Source organism: Salmo salar, chromosome ssa26 (genome assembly GCF_905237065.1).
Source record: "Salmo salar chromosome ssa26, Ssal_v3.1, whole genome shotgun sequence".
NCBI lineage: Eukaryota > Metazoa > Chordata > Actinopteri > Salmoniformes > Salmonidae > Salmo > Salmo salar.
The window spans coordinates 27,943,537-27,961,174 of record NC_059467.1 but is presented as its reverse complement, the minus strand read 5'-3'; the positions used below and the strand labels follow the sequence as shown (position 1 = coordinate 27,961,174).

General features: G+C 43.4%; 1 protein-coding gene across 1 annotated transcript in view; it reads left to right on the top strand.

Moving 5' to 3' along the window:
- LOC106587570 (Wilms tumor protein 1-interacting protein homolog) overlaps positions 1-9,818 on the top strand; it is a 32,235-nt gene extending 22,417 nt beyond the window's left edge. The window contains exons 3-8 of the mRNA XM_014176087.2: positions 1,345-1,412; positions 3,174-3,236; positions 3,641-3,771; positions 3,934-3,985; positions 5,867-5,935; positions 8,075-9,818. Of these exons, the coding sequence (XP_014031562.2) occupies positions 1,345-1,412; positions 3,174-3,236; positions 3,641-3,771; positions 3,934-3,985; positions 5,867-5,935; positions 8,075-8,227 (536 nt within the window). The 3' untranslated portion in view covers positions 8,228-9,818. The remainder of the gene's footprint in view (positions 1-1,344; positions 1,413-3,173; positions 3,237-3,640; positions 3,772-3,933; positions 3,986-5,866; positions 5,936-8,074) is intronic.
- The last annotated feature ends 7,820 nt before the right edge of the window (positions 9,819-17,638 follow it).

Sequence of the window (17,638 nt, the reverse complement as noted above, 5' to 3'; positions counted from 1 at the left end):
TTTGTGTTTCACCTTCCAGATGCACTCGCCAGAGCAAAGGTCACCAGACAGACACACAGCAACATGCCCCAGCTCCGGCTCACTGGGGTGTTGTTGATTTGAATGTAATGGTTTTTATCAGTTTAGTCACTATGAATTAAAAGAGCTCCTCCTCTGTAGTCAACAGGAAATATGTTTTTTCTCTCTCCAGCCTCCAACTCTAAATGCTAATAGTTTCTCACTTTCAGTCTTAAGTCTCACCTATTGTGTGAACAGCATTCTTCGGCTGCTATAGCAATTTATGTGGGTGTTAATGTATTGCTATCTCCCAGCAATGTGACACTGTGTGTGAAATACAGTGATTGCATTCATTTGGGTGTAAAAAGGGGGACATGTCTTTCCCAAGCCGGGACACCCATACAATCAATGGCAGCTCAGGACGGCAATTAAATCTGACTAATTCTGCAGATTTATGAGCTCCGTGCGCTCTGTCTGCCAGGATAAAGTCACTGCGCTGCCAGAAAGAGAAGACTGCTGCTGCCATTTAGTGCATTTGAATGGGCATGCATTAAGAGAAGCATCACAGGGGGCGCAAAGGCCAGGGCCAGTGGGAGTGAGCAGTGAGGAGATCTTTCCTTATAGGTGGAATTCCCTTTTATCCTGTGGAATTTAGTGCTACTGTGCTCATGGAGCCCCAAAATGGTGACTTTGGGGAGGGACTGACTGTTAGTATGGCCCTGGCTATACCAGTCAGGGGGACATCCTTTGCTCAGGCTCCTATATTTAGGCTGTGGTGTGTGTGTGTGTGTGAGCTGTACACAATGGCAGGGGTGGGGGTGAGGAGGAGGGGGAGTTTGTAAAGCTGCTTGGGCCTGGTCCGGCCTGGTCTGGATGGTGGGGCTGTATTGATTGTTTGCTGGTTCTAAGTAGAAGGAGTCCAGTGGTGATCAATGGATGACCAGAGTATTGAAACAGTAGTGTGGACCTCAAACGAGTAAACCTACATTATGCTACTATCATCTGCTTTGGTCACTGGTGTTTCCTGTTGACATCTGTTATTGTTGTGGCATTAATGGAACAGAGAGGAGTCAGGGGAGTAGGAGGCAGAAAGTCAACTCCCATTTCTGTTTATTCTCAACAATGCAGTTTTGGATAATGTATTTCAAATATCATCAGGAGAACCCCTGGAGCATTTCAGCATTGTTCAAAAGGCTGGAAACACTATTTCCTTGATGTATTCACTTTCTTATAGCCTACGGGTTGGGTAAAAATCACATAGCAACACTTTGACAGTCTTCACTTTGACAGGGTCTGATACAGGAACACTTCTATATCCCAGCTCACACACTTACTTCTCTTCTTCAGGGAGGAGGCTGAGAGGGAAAGCTTTCTACAACGTCAACGGCAAGGTCTACTGTGAAGAGGACTTCCTAGTGAGTTACATCATCTGTTGTCCCTGCATGCCTCCTAATGCACATGCATTTATGTTTATGTTATGTTCATTATGCAGATGTTCAGAGGTTGAGTTCTCCATGTCCTTCATACACACTCACCCCTCGATGACAGACTTGGGAGAGGAGCTGTTGCACATTCAAAACCCTCCAGAGGAAACAGACGTTTCACTGCTACAATTAAAGTTAAGCACCACCCCTCCAATTCCCACTAATTTCCCCCAAATTTCCCCAAGGAGCACAATTACCCCACTGCTCCCATCCCATTACTCCCCAGCACTTAGAATTATAGAGGGAGGCGGAGTGGCTGTGGGCAGCTGCAGGCCTCAGACTGCCTCCTGTATGATGTGTCCATCTGCCCAGGTTGGACACAATGGGAAACAGACACAAGTTATTAGTATGTATTGATCTCTTATAGACATCCGTCAATCTATAATCAATAGGAACCAGGTGTTTTATAGCAGTTGTTTTTGTCTTCCAAAAAGATACAGACCTTATTACTACTGAATTAGGTTGTTAGGTTGCCATTTACTTACTTAATGTAAATTAATCACTCCATTACACATAGACATTGCCCATTGGCCCCTAAAACAGACTTTCAATTGGTTCAGAGGATGAGTGCTAAGAGTGCTATTGGGTCTCCTCATACTGTAGATGTAAAGAATAGATCCTAAAGGGGTCAGATGGTGGATGTGACAAAGTCCCTAGCTTCCTCAGAGTATTGACCACCAGCTCTGCCCTGTCATCGGGGCAGATGGTCTGTTTTGGGGGGTTAAAGTGGAAATCTGGAGTCACCCTCCCCAAGCACCCCTCACCACCCCATCTCCACCTGCTGCCCCTGTCCCACCATTACCCTCCCCCTCCTCTCATCAGGTCATGACCCCAGGGTCATGTGCTTTGCAGATGGTCACTATGGGACAAACCTAACGATGGTAATGCATGTATAACTCACATTTAAATCCCTCATTGACTTCAATGTGATATCTTATGTTCAAGTTACACATGTCTTACCTCGAGTTCGGGTACATCTCCTTGTGTTTGTGTGACTGTGGTCCAGACTTTAGGAGACCACCAATAGTAGAGAGCTGAGGACTGGATATGTGCTGTACTCCTTCTGTTAGTAGAGTGCTCTGATGGGTTTGGTTTAGGACAGGTATCGTTACAGCAATGCCACTGGTCTCTCATATACATCTCAACAAAGAGAGGAGACAAAGGAAAAAGGACCAACTCCTTTCACATCAATATAAAGAGAGCAGCAGCACCCCCTGTAGATGGTGTTATTTAGGCTGTACTCTGGGTCCCTACATTTAGGTCATAGTGTTAGGGGTTCTCAATTGGAATTGACTTGGAATTAGACTATTTGGACTGTTTGAATTGAAATGGAATTGAATATTTGTGGAATTGTTCAGGAAAATATTGAATTGGGAATTGAATTATTGGAATTGACTTAACATTGGAATTGAGAGGAATTTAATTATCTCTGAATTCAAAGACTGACATACAATTAAAACTGAATTGAATGGAATTTACAGGGAGAAGGAAATTAGAATTTAGTTTGTGGAATTAACCCCAGCTCTGTCTCAAACATTTAAAGGTGTCAAATTTAGCCATCCTCTCTTTTGTAATGCTGCACTCCCAAGTCTCAACCATACACAGTTATCATTCACCATGTAACACTTTCCATTGCTACATGTTAGAATCGAAACAAACCCAGTGGTACGTTTCTTTTTTTATCTCCCACAGTACTCTGGCTTTCAGCAGACGGCAGAGAAGTGCTTTGTATGTGGTCACCTCATCATGGAAATGGTAAGAAATAACCTAATACTGTAGGAGGGCCTGCTAGATAGTGATACAAGACAATCAGCAGAACAGTATGCCTGTCCCTCTCTGGGATTTCTCTTTAGCAGTACTGTATCTCTTCTTGACATGTGGCATCATACCTCCTAGTTTAGTTTTGTTTCTGTATCTGAATGCCAATGGGCTGGTGTGATTGACTTCTGAGAGGCCTCAATCTCTAGCCTTACTGTTATCTGTGTGTGTGTGTGTGTGTGTGTGTGTGTGTGTGTGTGTGTGTGTGTGTGTGTGTGTGTGTGTGTGTGTGTGTGTGTGTGTGTGTGTGTGTGTGTGTGTGTGTGTGTGTGTGTGTGTGTGTGTGTGTGTGTGTGTGTGTGTGTGTGTGTGTGTGCGTGTGTGTGTGTGTGTGTGTGTAGATCCTACAGGCACTGGGCAAGTCCTACCACCCTGGCTGCTTCCGCTGTGTGGTCTGCACAGAGGGTCTGGACGGAGTGCCTTTCACTGTGGACGTGGAGAACAACATCTACTGTGTTAAAGACTACCACACGTAAGGACATGTGTTTCTCATAGATAATGCCAACATGTGATGAAGTCAGCATGCAAGAGTCTCTTCATTCCACAGTACTTTTTAAATCCTGGTTTGGGCTGAAACTGATATAAATTATACAGCATGTACCAAGACTTGGCTTCTACTCTGTTTCCCCCACAGGGTCTTTGCCCCAAAATGTGCCTCATGCAACCAGCCCATCCTCCCTGCTCAGGTAATGATGAGCCAATGACTGCTTGTATCCTCTCAGCTCCTGGTACTAGTTGTTGTCAGAGTCATATATAGTATATACTGTAGAGGGTTGGGCCAATGCGGTTTCTGTCTGAACGTTCCGAGATTGCCATTTTCTCCTCCATAGCCGTTGCTAAGTGATAATTCAAATTTTTCAAATCAATCAATCAAATTTATTTTTATATAGCCCTTCGTACATCAGCTGATATCTCAAAGTGCTGTACAGAAACCCAGCCTAAAACCCCAAACAGCAAGCAAAGCATGTGAAAGAAGCACGGTGGCTAGGAAAAACTCCCTAGGAAAAACTCCCTAGAAAGGCCAAAAACCTAGGAAGAAACCTAGAGAGGAACCAGGCTATGAGGGGTGGCCAGTCCTCTTCTGGCTGTGCAGGGTGGATATTATAACAGAACATGGTCAAGATGTTAAAATGTTAAAATGTTCCTAAATGACCAGCATGGTCAAATAATAATAATCATAGTAGTTGTCGAGGGTGCAACAAGCACGTCCGGTGAACAGGTCAGGGTTCCATAGCCGCAGGCAGAACAGTTGAAACTGGAGCAGCAGCACGGCCAGGTGGACCGGGGACAGCAAGGAGTCATCATACCAGGTAGTCCTGAGACATGGTCCTAGGGCTCAGGTCCTCCGAGAGAAAGACAGAAAGAGAGAAAGAGAGAATTAGAGAGAGCATATTTAAATTCACACAGGACACCGGATAAGACAAGAGAAATACTCCAGATGTAACAGACTGACCCTAGCCCCCCGACACATAAACTACTGCAGCATAAATACTGGAGGCTGAGACAGGAGGGATCAGAAGACACTGTGGCCCCATCCGATGATACCCCCGGACAGGGCCAAACAGGCAGGATATAACCCCACCCACTTTGCCAAAGCACAGCCCCCACACCACTAGAGGGATGTCTCCAACCACCAACTTACCGTCCTAAGACAAGGCCGAGTATAGCCCACAACAATCTCCGCCATGGCACAACCCAAGGGGGGGCGCCAACCCAGACAGAAAGACCACGTCAGTGACTCAACCCACTCAAGTGACGCACCCCTCCCATGGACGGCATGGAAGAACACCAGTAAGCCAGTGACTCAGCCCCTGTAAAAGGGTTAGAGGCAGAGAATCCCAGTGGAAAGAGGGGAACCGGCAAGGCAGAGACAGCAAGGGCGGTTCGTTGCTCCAGCCTTTCCGTTCACCTTCACACTCCTGGGCCAGACTATACTTAATCATAGGACCTACTGAAGAGATAAGTCTCCAGTAAAGACTTAAAGGTTGAGACTGAGCCTGCGTCTCTCACATTGGTAGGCAGACCATTCCATAAAAATGGAGCTCTATAGGAGAAAGCCCTACCTCCAGCCGTTTGCTTAGAAATTCTAGGGACAATTAGGAGGCCTGCGTCTTGTGACCGTAGCGTACGTGTAGGTATGTACGGCAGGACCAAATCGGAAAGATAGGTAGGAGCAAGCCCATGTAATGCTTTGTAGGTTAGCAGTAAAACCTTGAAATCAGCCCTTGCCTTAACAGCCCTTGCCTTAACAGCACAGCTTCCGCGCTGTGCTGTTTATTTCTGATAGTTTTCTAAATCTCTGAAGATGTCCATCGAAGGCAGATGAGCAATTAGTTGACACCACAACACAGTACCTACGTGGATACACCTTAACCCGAATGCTAATCAATAAAAACGTATGTTTAATTCGCTGCTCTGTTTTGCTTGAGAATAAAGGCACTAACATGGTGTCCCTTCTAAAACCAATGGCATCCGTTCTGACCCAACTCTCTTAATATACAGCTCTGGTTGTTGGTGCCAGTGGAGTGGTGGGGAGGGTCTGACTGACTGTGTGTGTTTCCTGACAGGGCTCTGAGGAGACCATCCGGGTGGTGTCCATGGACAAGGACTACCATGTGGAGTGCTATCACTGTGAGGTGAGACAATGTCATTACCACCCTGTTTGTGTGTCTTGTCTTATTTATGTGTTGAACGTAGCCAGCTCATTGGCTATGATCAGGAATCCATTTTAGTGTAAATGCTATGGCAGTGTGGGTGTATGTTTCTGTGTCTCTGTGAGTGTGTGCACTACACACACAAACTGAACCTGAGTGAGGGGCAAACCAATGTGGTGACTCATTGTCCAGGCACATTCCAGAGATGACCTGTGGGAGAGGAGAGGGTAGGGCTGATAGCTCTGGACTCAGCTGGACATCCGACCAGGGGTTGTTGTTTGACTACCCTGGAATCTCAGACCACTTACTCACTCAGACACATGTACAGGAAATCATCCCACGTGACCTACAAACCTCAGTGTAATCAAAGTAATTAGTCAAGTCAGCCAAATTGAATTCCTGACAGTGCATTCATTAACACAGCAGTTCAATGATAGCTGTGTCAAGTGTGAGTCATTGTAACCAGGGCTCAAATAAAGTGTATCATTGTAAGTGTGTGTGAGTTTGATCAAGAATTCCGTGTTTAATGGAAAAAGCTGGTTGACTCATTTCATTGTCACACATTCCAGGGAATAGCTCATATCCCGTCTAGGTATTAGGTATTATGTAGACAATAGGTAATCATTGCCTCTGTGTGGTTGATAGTCATTACAGGGATCTAAAGTCCAGGTCGGCAGGGGATGGAAAATTCATCACATATTTAAGAAATGGTTAAGAGCCCCGTATGTAATGATTATTTTTTAATTTAACCAGGCAAGTCAGTTAAGAACAAATTCTAATTTACAATGACGGCCAAGGAACAGTGGGTTAACTGCCTTGTTCAGGGGCAGAACGACAGATTTGTACCTTGTCAGGTCAGGGATTTGATCTAGCAACCTTTTGGTTACTGGCCCAACGCTCTAACCTCTAGGCTACCATGCCGCCCCACATAAACTTGACAGGAATACCCACCAGTGGCCTCTCATATCAGTCGAGAGGTATAAAAGGTAGTACAGTAAATATCTGAAATATGGATAGTTTTGATATCCAGCACCTGCTCAAAGGCATTGGATGGGTGGGCTGGGCAATATGGCCAAAATCTCATATCCCGATATAGGTCATTTCATATCCCGATTACGATACATATCATGATATAGCACGTTTTCTGTAATAAATAAATAGCTTATATAAAATGACCACATGTAAAGGCCTATTTCTTATTACATTTTGAATTATACTCAACAAATAAAAGGTACTTACTCATATTTGATTATTTCTCCTTTTATTTAGAACCTTTGTGCAAAGTTTCAACTAAAATATGAATGTATAAAATCTTAAAAGGTAAATAGAATACACTTCAACTATAGTTGCAAACAAAATAAAAATAGGCCTAAAATATATATATATTTTGGGGGGCTTGCCTGTTTTGCATGTTATTTTGGCATTAATACATGTCACATATCAATTTGTTTTTGGTACCTTGGGTCGAGTGTCAGCACCAACTCACGAAACCCCCGTTTTTCGACCCTGTAAATTGGGGGCCATGTCTTTGCAGATGTAAGTTGTAACAGCAGCTGTGATTCTTTGCCATATGGTGCCGCCGGAGTCGGGGTTTGTTTTGAGCACTCGACTGTACTTTTTTGGGTCTCATCTGTAGACTCTCTCCGTACTGTTTCACATGATTCTTGTGTAGGTGGTAAAAGAGGTTAGTGGTGTTTGAGCCTGTTGTCGGGACCGGCCTGCGGCATATTTTGCAGAGGACGGTTTTCTGGTCCGTGTCAGACTTTTCATACCCAAACCACGTCCATGCGACCGAAGTAGCCCCTCTTTTAGCTACGAGCTCCGTGTCTCTGTGCTCTGTGTCACGTTCACTCTCCTCCATGTTTGTTTGTGTTACAAATTTCCGTGTGGAAGAACGCAAAGTGTTGTCCAACTGACAAAAGATATTGCCGTAAAGAGTGTGATTTGCGACACAACAAAATAAACGATAGAGCATAATATGAAACGATAGACGTTTTTCTATCGTCACACGATATATATCGTCATATCGCCCAGCCCTAGATGGGTGTATATAATATTTTCCTTCATAAATGTCCAGCTACTGCAGTTCACTGAGTCTATCTCTCTCCCTCGGTGTTGTAGGACTGTGGCCTCCAGCTAAACGACGAGGAGGGTCACCGCTGTTACCCCCTGGATTGCCACCTGCTCTGTCATGGCTGCCACATCCGCAGGCTAAAGGTCCCGGTGCCCGCCCACCCGCCCCCCAGCTACCCACTACACGTCACTGAGCTGTGAGAGGGCAGGGTCGGCGAGGAACCAACCCCAGCCAACCCCAACCCACTGCTGACCCACCTCCCAGGTGACCTGAGACAACATAGCAGAAAGAAGATGGAATCCCCCGCCCACGGAATCCCGGAACTTCGGAACCTCTTCTTGCATGACAGAACAGAACAGAGAGACCCTGGGAGACTTCGCTCTCTACTTGCCGGCCGTGCCCTGGGGAGAGGAGATAGATACAGGGCTATGGACAAGTCACAAGACCGGGCTGGGAGAGAGTCCACGTTCTCTCTCTCTCTCTCTCTCTCTCTCTCTCTCTCTCATCAGTTTTTTTCTCCCTCCTTCCTCCTTTTGGTCTGTGAACAGTGAAGCAGGCTGAGGCCCCAGCCCACCCAGAGGCCCTGGCTGACGTCAGCACCGTGACCCCTGCACATTCATCACAGTGGGGACTGGCCTGGGTGGAGGGAGGGGGCCACTCTCTCTCTATCCCTCTCTCCATCGCTCTCTTTTTTCCTCCCTTTCTGTTTTCTTCATTCCTTCGCACTGAAGCCCAATGCCATGATGCATTTACTGCTCCTCTGTCAGAGAGAGAGAGAGAGAGAGAGAGAGAGCTGGACATCATCTCTGCCAGGAGGCTGGGAGGCCATGAAACAGGCTGCTACATAACATTCCAGCACTGTCTGGCAGGGTTAGAGGGTTGGACATGCTGTGCCTTCAGAGTGGCCTTCCACTGAGAAACCTCACCGCATGGTGACAGTGACAATGCCACAGTCCAGCTAGCTACGGCTCCTTTTGGCTATGCAAGGGTACCGAGTCTACCAACAACAACCGAGCTCCTTTATGTGACTCTGTGACACACTCTCCTGTCCCATCCCTTTGCTCCAGTGCTCCTTGGCATAGCGGATGTTCGTGGCACCGCATGCGCTGTCAGTAGCCAGTAGCCACAGCGCTAGCCTGGGCTGGCACTCATTCCACTTAGCAGTCTTAGAAGACGTGACCTCGAGAGATTCACAAGCAGTGTCTCAACGATTATATAACGAGAAAAAAAGTTAGAAGCACGTAGATTGTCTTTTATACATGCCTATATATTTTGCAGACATTTTCCACATAAGATTCTAGAAGTGTAGTGTATTTCTTTGCTGCATTATTATTATCAAATGGAATCGGAGGCCAAACGAGCTGTCACAGTCTTAACGGTCCTCTGAAGGGTTGTTTAATTTCTCTTCAAGGACACATGTCATAGAGGCCTCTGTGTTGTCGCTCTGCTTGGTCATGCGATCCACAGACCTGTTAACATGTACAGTTCCACACACTGGTTATTTGACCCATATGGTAGCACTGAGTAAGTGAGTGTCTGACCATCGAGAGTCCCCACATATCCTCCTCATGCACACGTTACTGTGTCATACCTACTGGTTGATCTGATTGTCTGGTTGGTTGTGGGAGTTGCTGGTCCAACCCGTGTCTCTGGGGAATCCATCCCCTGTGTTTTCCCACGCTGGTTGTGCTGTTGTGTGTGTGTGTGTGTGTGTGTGTGTGTGTGTGTGTGTGTGTGTGTGTGTGTGTGTGTGTGTGTGTGTGTGTGTGTGTGTGTGTGTGTGTGTGTTAGAGGTCGACCGATTAATCGGAATGGCCGATTAATTAGGGCCGATTTGAAGTTTTCATAACAATCGGAAATCGGTATTTTTGGACGCCGATTTGGCCGATTTTTATTTTTTTTTAATTTTTACACCTTTATTTAACTAGGCAAGTCAGTTAAGAACACATTCTTATTTTCAATGACGGCCTAGGAACGGTGGGTTAACTGCCTTGTTCAGGGGCAGAACGACAGATTTTTACCTTGTCAGCTCGGGGATTCAATCTTGCAACCTTACGGTTAACTAGTCCAACGCTCTAACCACCTGCTTTACATTGCACTCCACGAGGAGCCTGCCTGTTACGTGAATGCAGTAAGAAGCCGAGGTAAGTTGCTAGCTAGCATTAAACTTATCTTATAAAAAACAATCAATCAATCATAATCACTAGTTAACTACACATGGTTGATATTACTAGTTTATCTAGCCTGTCCTGCGTTGCATATAATCGCTTAGGTACACGTTGCTCCAATACACAAGTATATATTTTTAAACCTGCATATTTAGTTAATATTGCCTGCTAACATGAATTTCTTTTAACTAGGGAAAATGTGTCACTTCTCTTGCAACAGAGTCAGGGTATATGCAGCAGTTTGGGCCGCCTGGCTCGTTGCGAACTGTGAAGTCTATTTCTTCCTAACAAAGACAGTATATATTTTTAAACCTGCATATTTAGCTAAAAGAAATCCAGGTCAGTAGGCAATATTAACCAGGTGAAATTGTGTCACTTCTCTTGTGTTCATTGCACGCAGAGTCAGGGTATATGCAACAGTTTGGGCCGCCTGTCTCGTTGCGAACTAGTTTGCCAGAATATTACGTAATTATGACATAACATTGAAGGTTGTGCAATGTAACAGGAATATTTAGACTTAGGGATGCCACCCGTTAGATAAAATACGGAACGGTTCCGTATTTCACTGAAAGGAAAAACGTTTTGTTTTCCCAGCAGGCTCGTAAGCATTCATTCAAACAGCACTTTCGTGCGTTTTGCCAGCAGCTCTTCGCTGTGCTTCAAGCATTGCGCTGTTAATGACTTCAAGCCTATCAACTCTCGAGATTAGGCTGGTGTAACCGATGTGAAATGGCTAGCTAGTTAGCGTGGTGTGCGCTAATAGCGTTTCAAACGTCACTCGCTCTCAGACTTGGAGTAGTTGTTCCCCTTGCTCTACATGGGTAACACTGCTTCGAGGGTGGCTGTTGTCGATGTGTTCCTGGTTCGAGCCCAGGTAGGAGCGAGGAGCGGGACGGAAGCTATACTATTACACTGGCAATACTAAAGTGCCTATAAGAACATCCAATAGTCAAAGGTATGTGAAATACAAATCGTATAGAGAGAAATAGTCCTATAATTCCTATAATAACTACAACCTAAAACTTCTTACCTGGGAATATTGAAGACTCATGTTAAAAGGAACCACCAGCTTTCATATGTTCTCATGTTCTGAGCAAGGAACTTAAACGTTAGCTTTCTTACATGGCACATATTGCACTTTTACTTTCTTCTCCAACACTTTGTTTTTGCATTATTTAAACCAAATTGAACATGTTTCATTATTTATTTGAGGCTAAATTGATTTTATTGCTGTATTATATTAAGTTAAAATAAGTGTTCATTCAGTATTGTTGTAATTGTCATTATTACAAATAAATACATTTAAAAAATAGTCAGATTAATCGGTATCGGCGTTGAAAAATCATAATCGGCCGACCTCTAGTGTGTGTGTGTGTGTGTTAGTCTATAGACACTGAGTGTACTAAACATTAAGAACTGCTCTTTCCATGGCATAGACTGACCAGGTGAATCCAGGTGATGTCACTTGTTAAATCCACTTCAATCAGTGTAGTTGAAGACAGGTTCAACCGGATTTTTAAGGCTTGAGACAATTGAGACATGGATTGTGTATGTGTGCCATTCAGAGGGTGAATGGGCAAGACAAAATATTTAAGTGCCTTTGAACGGGTTATGGTGTAGGGGTCAGGCGCACCGGTTTGTGGCAAGGACTGTAATGGTGCTGGGTTTTTCCCGTGTGTATCAAGAATGGTCCACCACCCAAAGGACATCCAGCCAACTTGACACAACTGTGGGAACCATTGGAGTCAACATGGACCAGCATCCCTGCGGAACACTTTTGACACCTTGTAGAGTCCTTGCCCCAACAAATTGAGGCTGTTCTGAGTGCAAACGGGGTGTAACTCAATATTAGGAAGGTGTTCTTTATATTTGGTATACTCAGTGTGTACAGAAGTGTGTGTGTGTGTGTGTGTGTGTGTGTGTGTGTGTGTGTGTGTGTGTGTGTGTGTGTGTGTGTGTGTGTGTGTGTGCGCACCAGTGGCAGTGCCATGGTGCATGTACCTTGTTGAGTGAGCAGGACAACAGCCATCCAGCTCCACAAAACGACCCATGCTCTCTCAATCCCTCTCCAACAGAAAGGATGGGTTAAGGCTCTGACTCAGGCCTACCCAGTACCTGCTCACAGTAGCCTAGTCAGAGGAACTGTCCTCTCATACTACTGAATCTAACAGACAAGGAGGCTGACGTAGAGATTACGGAGAGGAGGGGCCGACACAGGCATCATGTGCTTTCTGATGTATCCCTCGATGAGATTCTTTGGAATGTAGTTATTAGTGTATGTTTGGAAAACTGTTGTTTATTTTCTGCTCTGCTCCCAGTTGTACATTTACAAAAGTGAAAAGGCTAAGTATCCCTGGAGAACATGTTTTTGCTGGGAAATTCCCTTTGATGGTAGATAAACTGAATCTCAGCATAGTATGATGAGACTCCTAGTCAAGGAATGTGTAATATACTTGAAGAATGAGGCAATGGCATTTTCTGAACTGTAGTTTGAATAGGACGATAAGACCCACTCATATCAATCTCAAATCATTTTTCATGAAAGCAGAAAATGTTTAAACTTGACAAGAGTGGATCCCCTTTAACGATGTCTTAATACACCTCTTTATAAAAATACTACTCCATTTCTATTGCATAGCACACAGCTAGTTTCCCCATATCTGTGCATAAAGAGGCTAGTTTTTCTTTCATCCTCTGTCATAAATCACTCAAAGTGAAGACTTCTCTCTCTCCTACCAGTAGTTTTCAATAAGCACATATGACACCTCTGTCACATCACTTTTGTATCGCTTTTGTATAAGTGTTTGATTACCTAGATGGTGCATAAAAAAGGAAACTAGATTTATTTATCTAAACATGAAAAAGTCTAAAGTTATTTAATGTATTAAAAATCGGGACGTATCATTTAACTGTAGATTATATAATCTGCTTTTTAAATAAAGTGGTTTAAACCAAATGATGATGTATTTTTTGTTGTTGTATGTGAAGTCATATGATCATTTCTATCCAAATGATGGCACTTTGTTGAACTACAACACAAATACCTTGTTACCATACTATTACCATGTTATTACCATTGTATTGCATGCTGTAATGTAGTGCTGCCATTGGACATAAATCAACAACGAAATGTGGTAAACTTGGGAAGGATATGGGAATGATTTAGCCTGAACTTGGGAGTGATATGGACAACTGGCTTTCCCATGGCCGTGCCTTGTCTCCCTCTGGAGAAGATGGATGCTTACAAAGATGAAAAATCCCAGCTCTGGATGAAAGTCCCATGCTGTTGTTCATGCCGTCAAGTTACCTCTGTGTACTCAGAGATGTTTGTTCTAGAAAGATATCATCGTCAGGTCAGAGCTACTGTAATTGTGGTGTGTAATTACATCCCCGCACGCAGGTCTCTCCAGCAAGTGGTGTGATGGAGGATCCCTCAGAGAGCAGAGCAGAGAGCAGCCCCCACCGTGGTATGTACTGTATGATAGCTCTGGTCCTGACAGTCATCACTGATAGGGCAGTCTCTGGGGTATTGTTGGCTCTGGAAGTAAACAGTCCATCTGCACTTTACTGAAATCAGAGGCCATATGTATCATGCATCTCAGACTGCGATTGCTGACATCGTTTTCCCTTTTGCCCATTGTGATCTATAAGGCAAAACGGATCCTAAATCAGCACTCCTATTCTGAGACGCTTGATACTTACAGCCCCAGACCCACATTACTGGGCTTGTTATGGTTACTAAGTTTTAGTTATGATGAGTTGGGGTTGACCATCAACTCACTCAACAAGTTCTGAATCATAAAACGAGATCTAAGTATCTAACACACACAGACAATCTGCTCCGGGTCTGTTTCTGCTCATTTACCCTTTGTTTTCTGTCTATAATCAGGTTTAAATAACACTACAGGGATTATAAACTGAATCAAATTACCAGGCTGTCTAGATGAACAAGAAGATGGCACCCCCACGGTTTCCTATTGTACAAGTGAGAGGATTTAAATACTACATTTGTGCCAATTGGAGCATAAAGTAGGATGATTACTGTAATGCTCCTCTTAAACTCTTGAGTGAATCCCCCAACTTTATAATACCTCACAATAACCACACGCCTGGAGGAGCCACCTCAAGTATACTGTACAAATACCACACAGTCACACATTGGGCCTATGGAGATTTGGTTTGCAAAGAAGTGGTGTTTGATATATTTTTATTTGTGACAGTCTCTGAGGTTGTTAAGTGTGTGTCATCCCACTTGACAATTTATCATTGATCTTTTGGCATCACATTAGGTAAGAAATAATCACATAATCAGATACTTTGAAATTTAAAAAAATGTATTCACTATTTGCTGTGATTGCAGCATGAGATTCTCTGAGATGACTTGTATTAATTAATTTGGGTCATGTCATGTTCATGATTAGATGTTTATAGAGAACTAATAATACTTTTGTATTTGTAAAGAACTTTTCATTATAGATGAAAAATCTCAAAGTGCATAAAATATAAATAATACAATGACTATGAGGTTAAAGTGCAGACTGTCAGCTTTAATGTAAAGCTATTTTCATCCATATTGGGTGAACCGTTTAGAAATTACTGTCCTTTTGTACATAGTCCCCCTATTTCATGGGACCAAAAGTATTGGGACAAATTCACTTATACAGTATGTGTATTGAAGAAGTCAAAAGTTTAGTATTTGGTCCCATATTCCTAGCACACAATGACTACATCAACCTTGTGACAACAAATTTGTTGGATTAATTTGCTGTTTGTTTTGGTTGTGTTTCAGATTATTTAGTGCCCAATAAAAATTATTGGTAAATAATGTATTGTGTCATTTTGGAGTCACTTTTATTGTAAATAAGAATATATTATGTTTCCAAACACTTCTACATTAATGTGGATGCTACCGTGATTACGGATAATCGTGAATAATGATGAAATGAAAATTACAGAGGCATAAATATCATACCCTCCTCCATAAATGCTAACCTCCCTGTTATTGTAATGGGGGGAGGTTAGCATGTCTTGGTGGTATGATATTTGTTTGTCTTTAAGTTTCATTATTCAGATTCATTCAGGACTATTTGTAATCATGGTAGCATCCACATTAATGTAATAGTGTTTAGAAACATTCTATTCTTATTTATAATAAAAGTGACTCCAAAATGACACTACTTTATTTACCATTAATTTCTATTGGGCACAAAATAATCTGAAACACAACCAAAACAAACAGCAAATGCAGCAAACAAGTTTTTAGAGTCACAAGCTTGATGTAGTCATTGTGTTCTAGGAATATGGTCCCCTAAAATGGGGGGACTATGTACAAAAAGTGCTGTAATTTCTAAACGGTTCACCCGGTTTATATTTAATATTTTATTTTATGCACTTTGAGATTTTTCTTCTGTAATGAAAAGTGCTTTTCAAATGTAATAAAGGATTATTATTACTATCATTTCAAACCCAAAGTGCTGGAGTACAGAGTACAGAGCCAAAACAAAAACGTTTCACTGTCCCAATACATTTAGAGCTCACTGTACAGTGCATTCGGAAAGTATTCAGACTCCTTGACTTTTTCCACATTTTGTTACGTTACAGCTTTATTCTAAAATTGATGAAATTGTTTATTTTCCTCATCAATCTACACACAATACCCCATAATGACAAAGCAAAAACAGTTTTTGTGAAATTTTGGCAAAAAACATACAAAAACTGAAATATGACATTTACATAAGTATTCAGACCCTTTACTCAGTACGTTGTTGAAGCACCTTTGGCAGCGATTACAGCCTCGAGTCTTCTTGGGTATGATGCTACAAGCTTGGCACACCTGTATTTGGGTGTTTCTCTCAATCTTTTCATCAGATCCTCTCAAGCTCTGTCAGGTTGGATGGGGAGCGTCTTTGCACAGCTATTTTCAGGTCTCTCCAGAGATGATCGGGTTCAAGTCCGGCCTCTGGCTGGACCCCTCAAGGACATTCAGAGACTTGTCCCGAATCCACTCTTACGTTGTCTTGGCTGTTTGCTTAGGATCGTTTTCCTGTTGGAAGGTGAGCGCTCTGGAGCAGGTTTCCATCAAGGATCTCTCTGTACATTGCTCTGTTAATCCTTTCCTTGATCCTGACTATTCTCCCAGTCCCTGCCTCTGAAAAATATCCCCACAACATGATGCTGCCACCACCATGCTTCACCCTAGGGATGGGGTATTGTGTGTAGATTGATGAGGGAAATAAACAATTTAATACATTTTAGAATAAAGCTGTAACGTAACAAAATGTGGAATTTCTTTCCCAATTTCTTTCCCAATGCACTGTATATAGCCAAATCATAAAAGCAACAATCAAAGTCTAGGAAGAAGGTTAGGCCTGTCACGATCTTCAGAAGAACTGGACCAAGGCACAGCGTACGTAGCGTTTCACATCTTTATATTGTAAAGTGAAACTTCAGCAAATACAAAACAATAATCGAACAAACGAAACGTGGCGTTCTGGAGTGCTCACAGGCAACTACACCTAAACAAAACAAGATCCCACAAAGCACAGTGGGGAAATGGCTGCCTAAATATGATCCCCAATCAGAGACAACGATAAACAGCTGCCTCTGATTGGGAACCATACCAGGCCAACATAGAAATAGAACAACCTAGATTATCCACCCTAGTCACACCCCGACCTAACCAACATAGAGAATAAAAGGCTCTCTATGGTCAGGGCGTGACAAGGCCAGCCAATAAAAATGTGTCTTAAGCCCTTCTTTAAAAGCCCCAGAAGTCTGATCAGTCCTGAGATTGTCAGGAAGGGAGTTCCAAAGGCGTGGTGCGTGGGAGGGAAAGGCACGGTCTTCCATTGTCCGGAGCCGGGTCCTGGGTGCATGAAGCATTTTGGCTTGACCATAGGGTGCATGGAGGTTCATAGGGGGAGAGTACATACCCCATTTAGGGCTTTGTAGAACAGGAGGATCATTTAATTTTAAAGTCAATTATTTGAGGGACAGGCAGCCAATGGAGGTCAGCAAGGATGGGGTGATGTGGGCAGAATTTTTGTTTGTGTCAGAAGCCATGCAGCACTGTTTTGAATGAGCTGTAATGTATGAATTGAGTGTAAAGGCAGGCCCCCAAATACTGCATTCCCATAATCAATTCTGGAGAAAACTAATGCATGGATAAGCTTTTCTGCATCAGAAGTGGTGAGACAGGGTCTTAGGCGGACTAATGTGGGCATTGAAGGAGAGAGCAGGGTCGAATTTCACACCCAGGTTGATGACTGAGGAGAGGCGAATGATGTGGCCATCTATGGCAGGGAATATGCTGCAGGAGTTGGTGATCTGCTGTGGGGGGCCTATCAGCATTACCTCTGTCTTGCTGCTGATGAGTTGGAGGAAGTTATTCTGCATCCAGTATTTAACCTCTTCCAGACAGTTGGACAAGGTTGACAGAGCAGA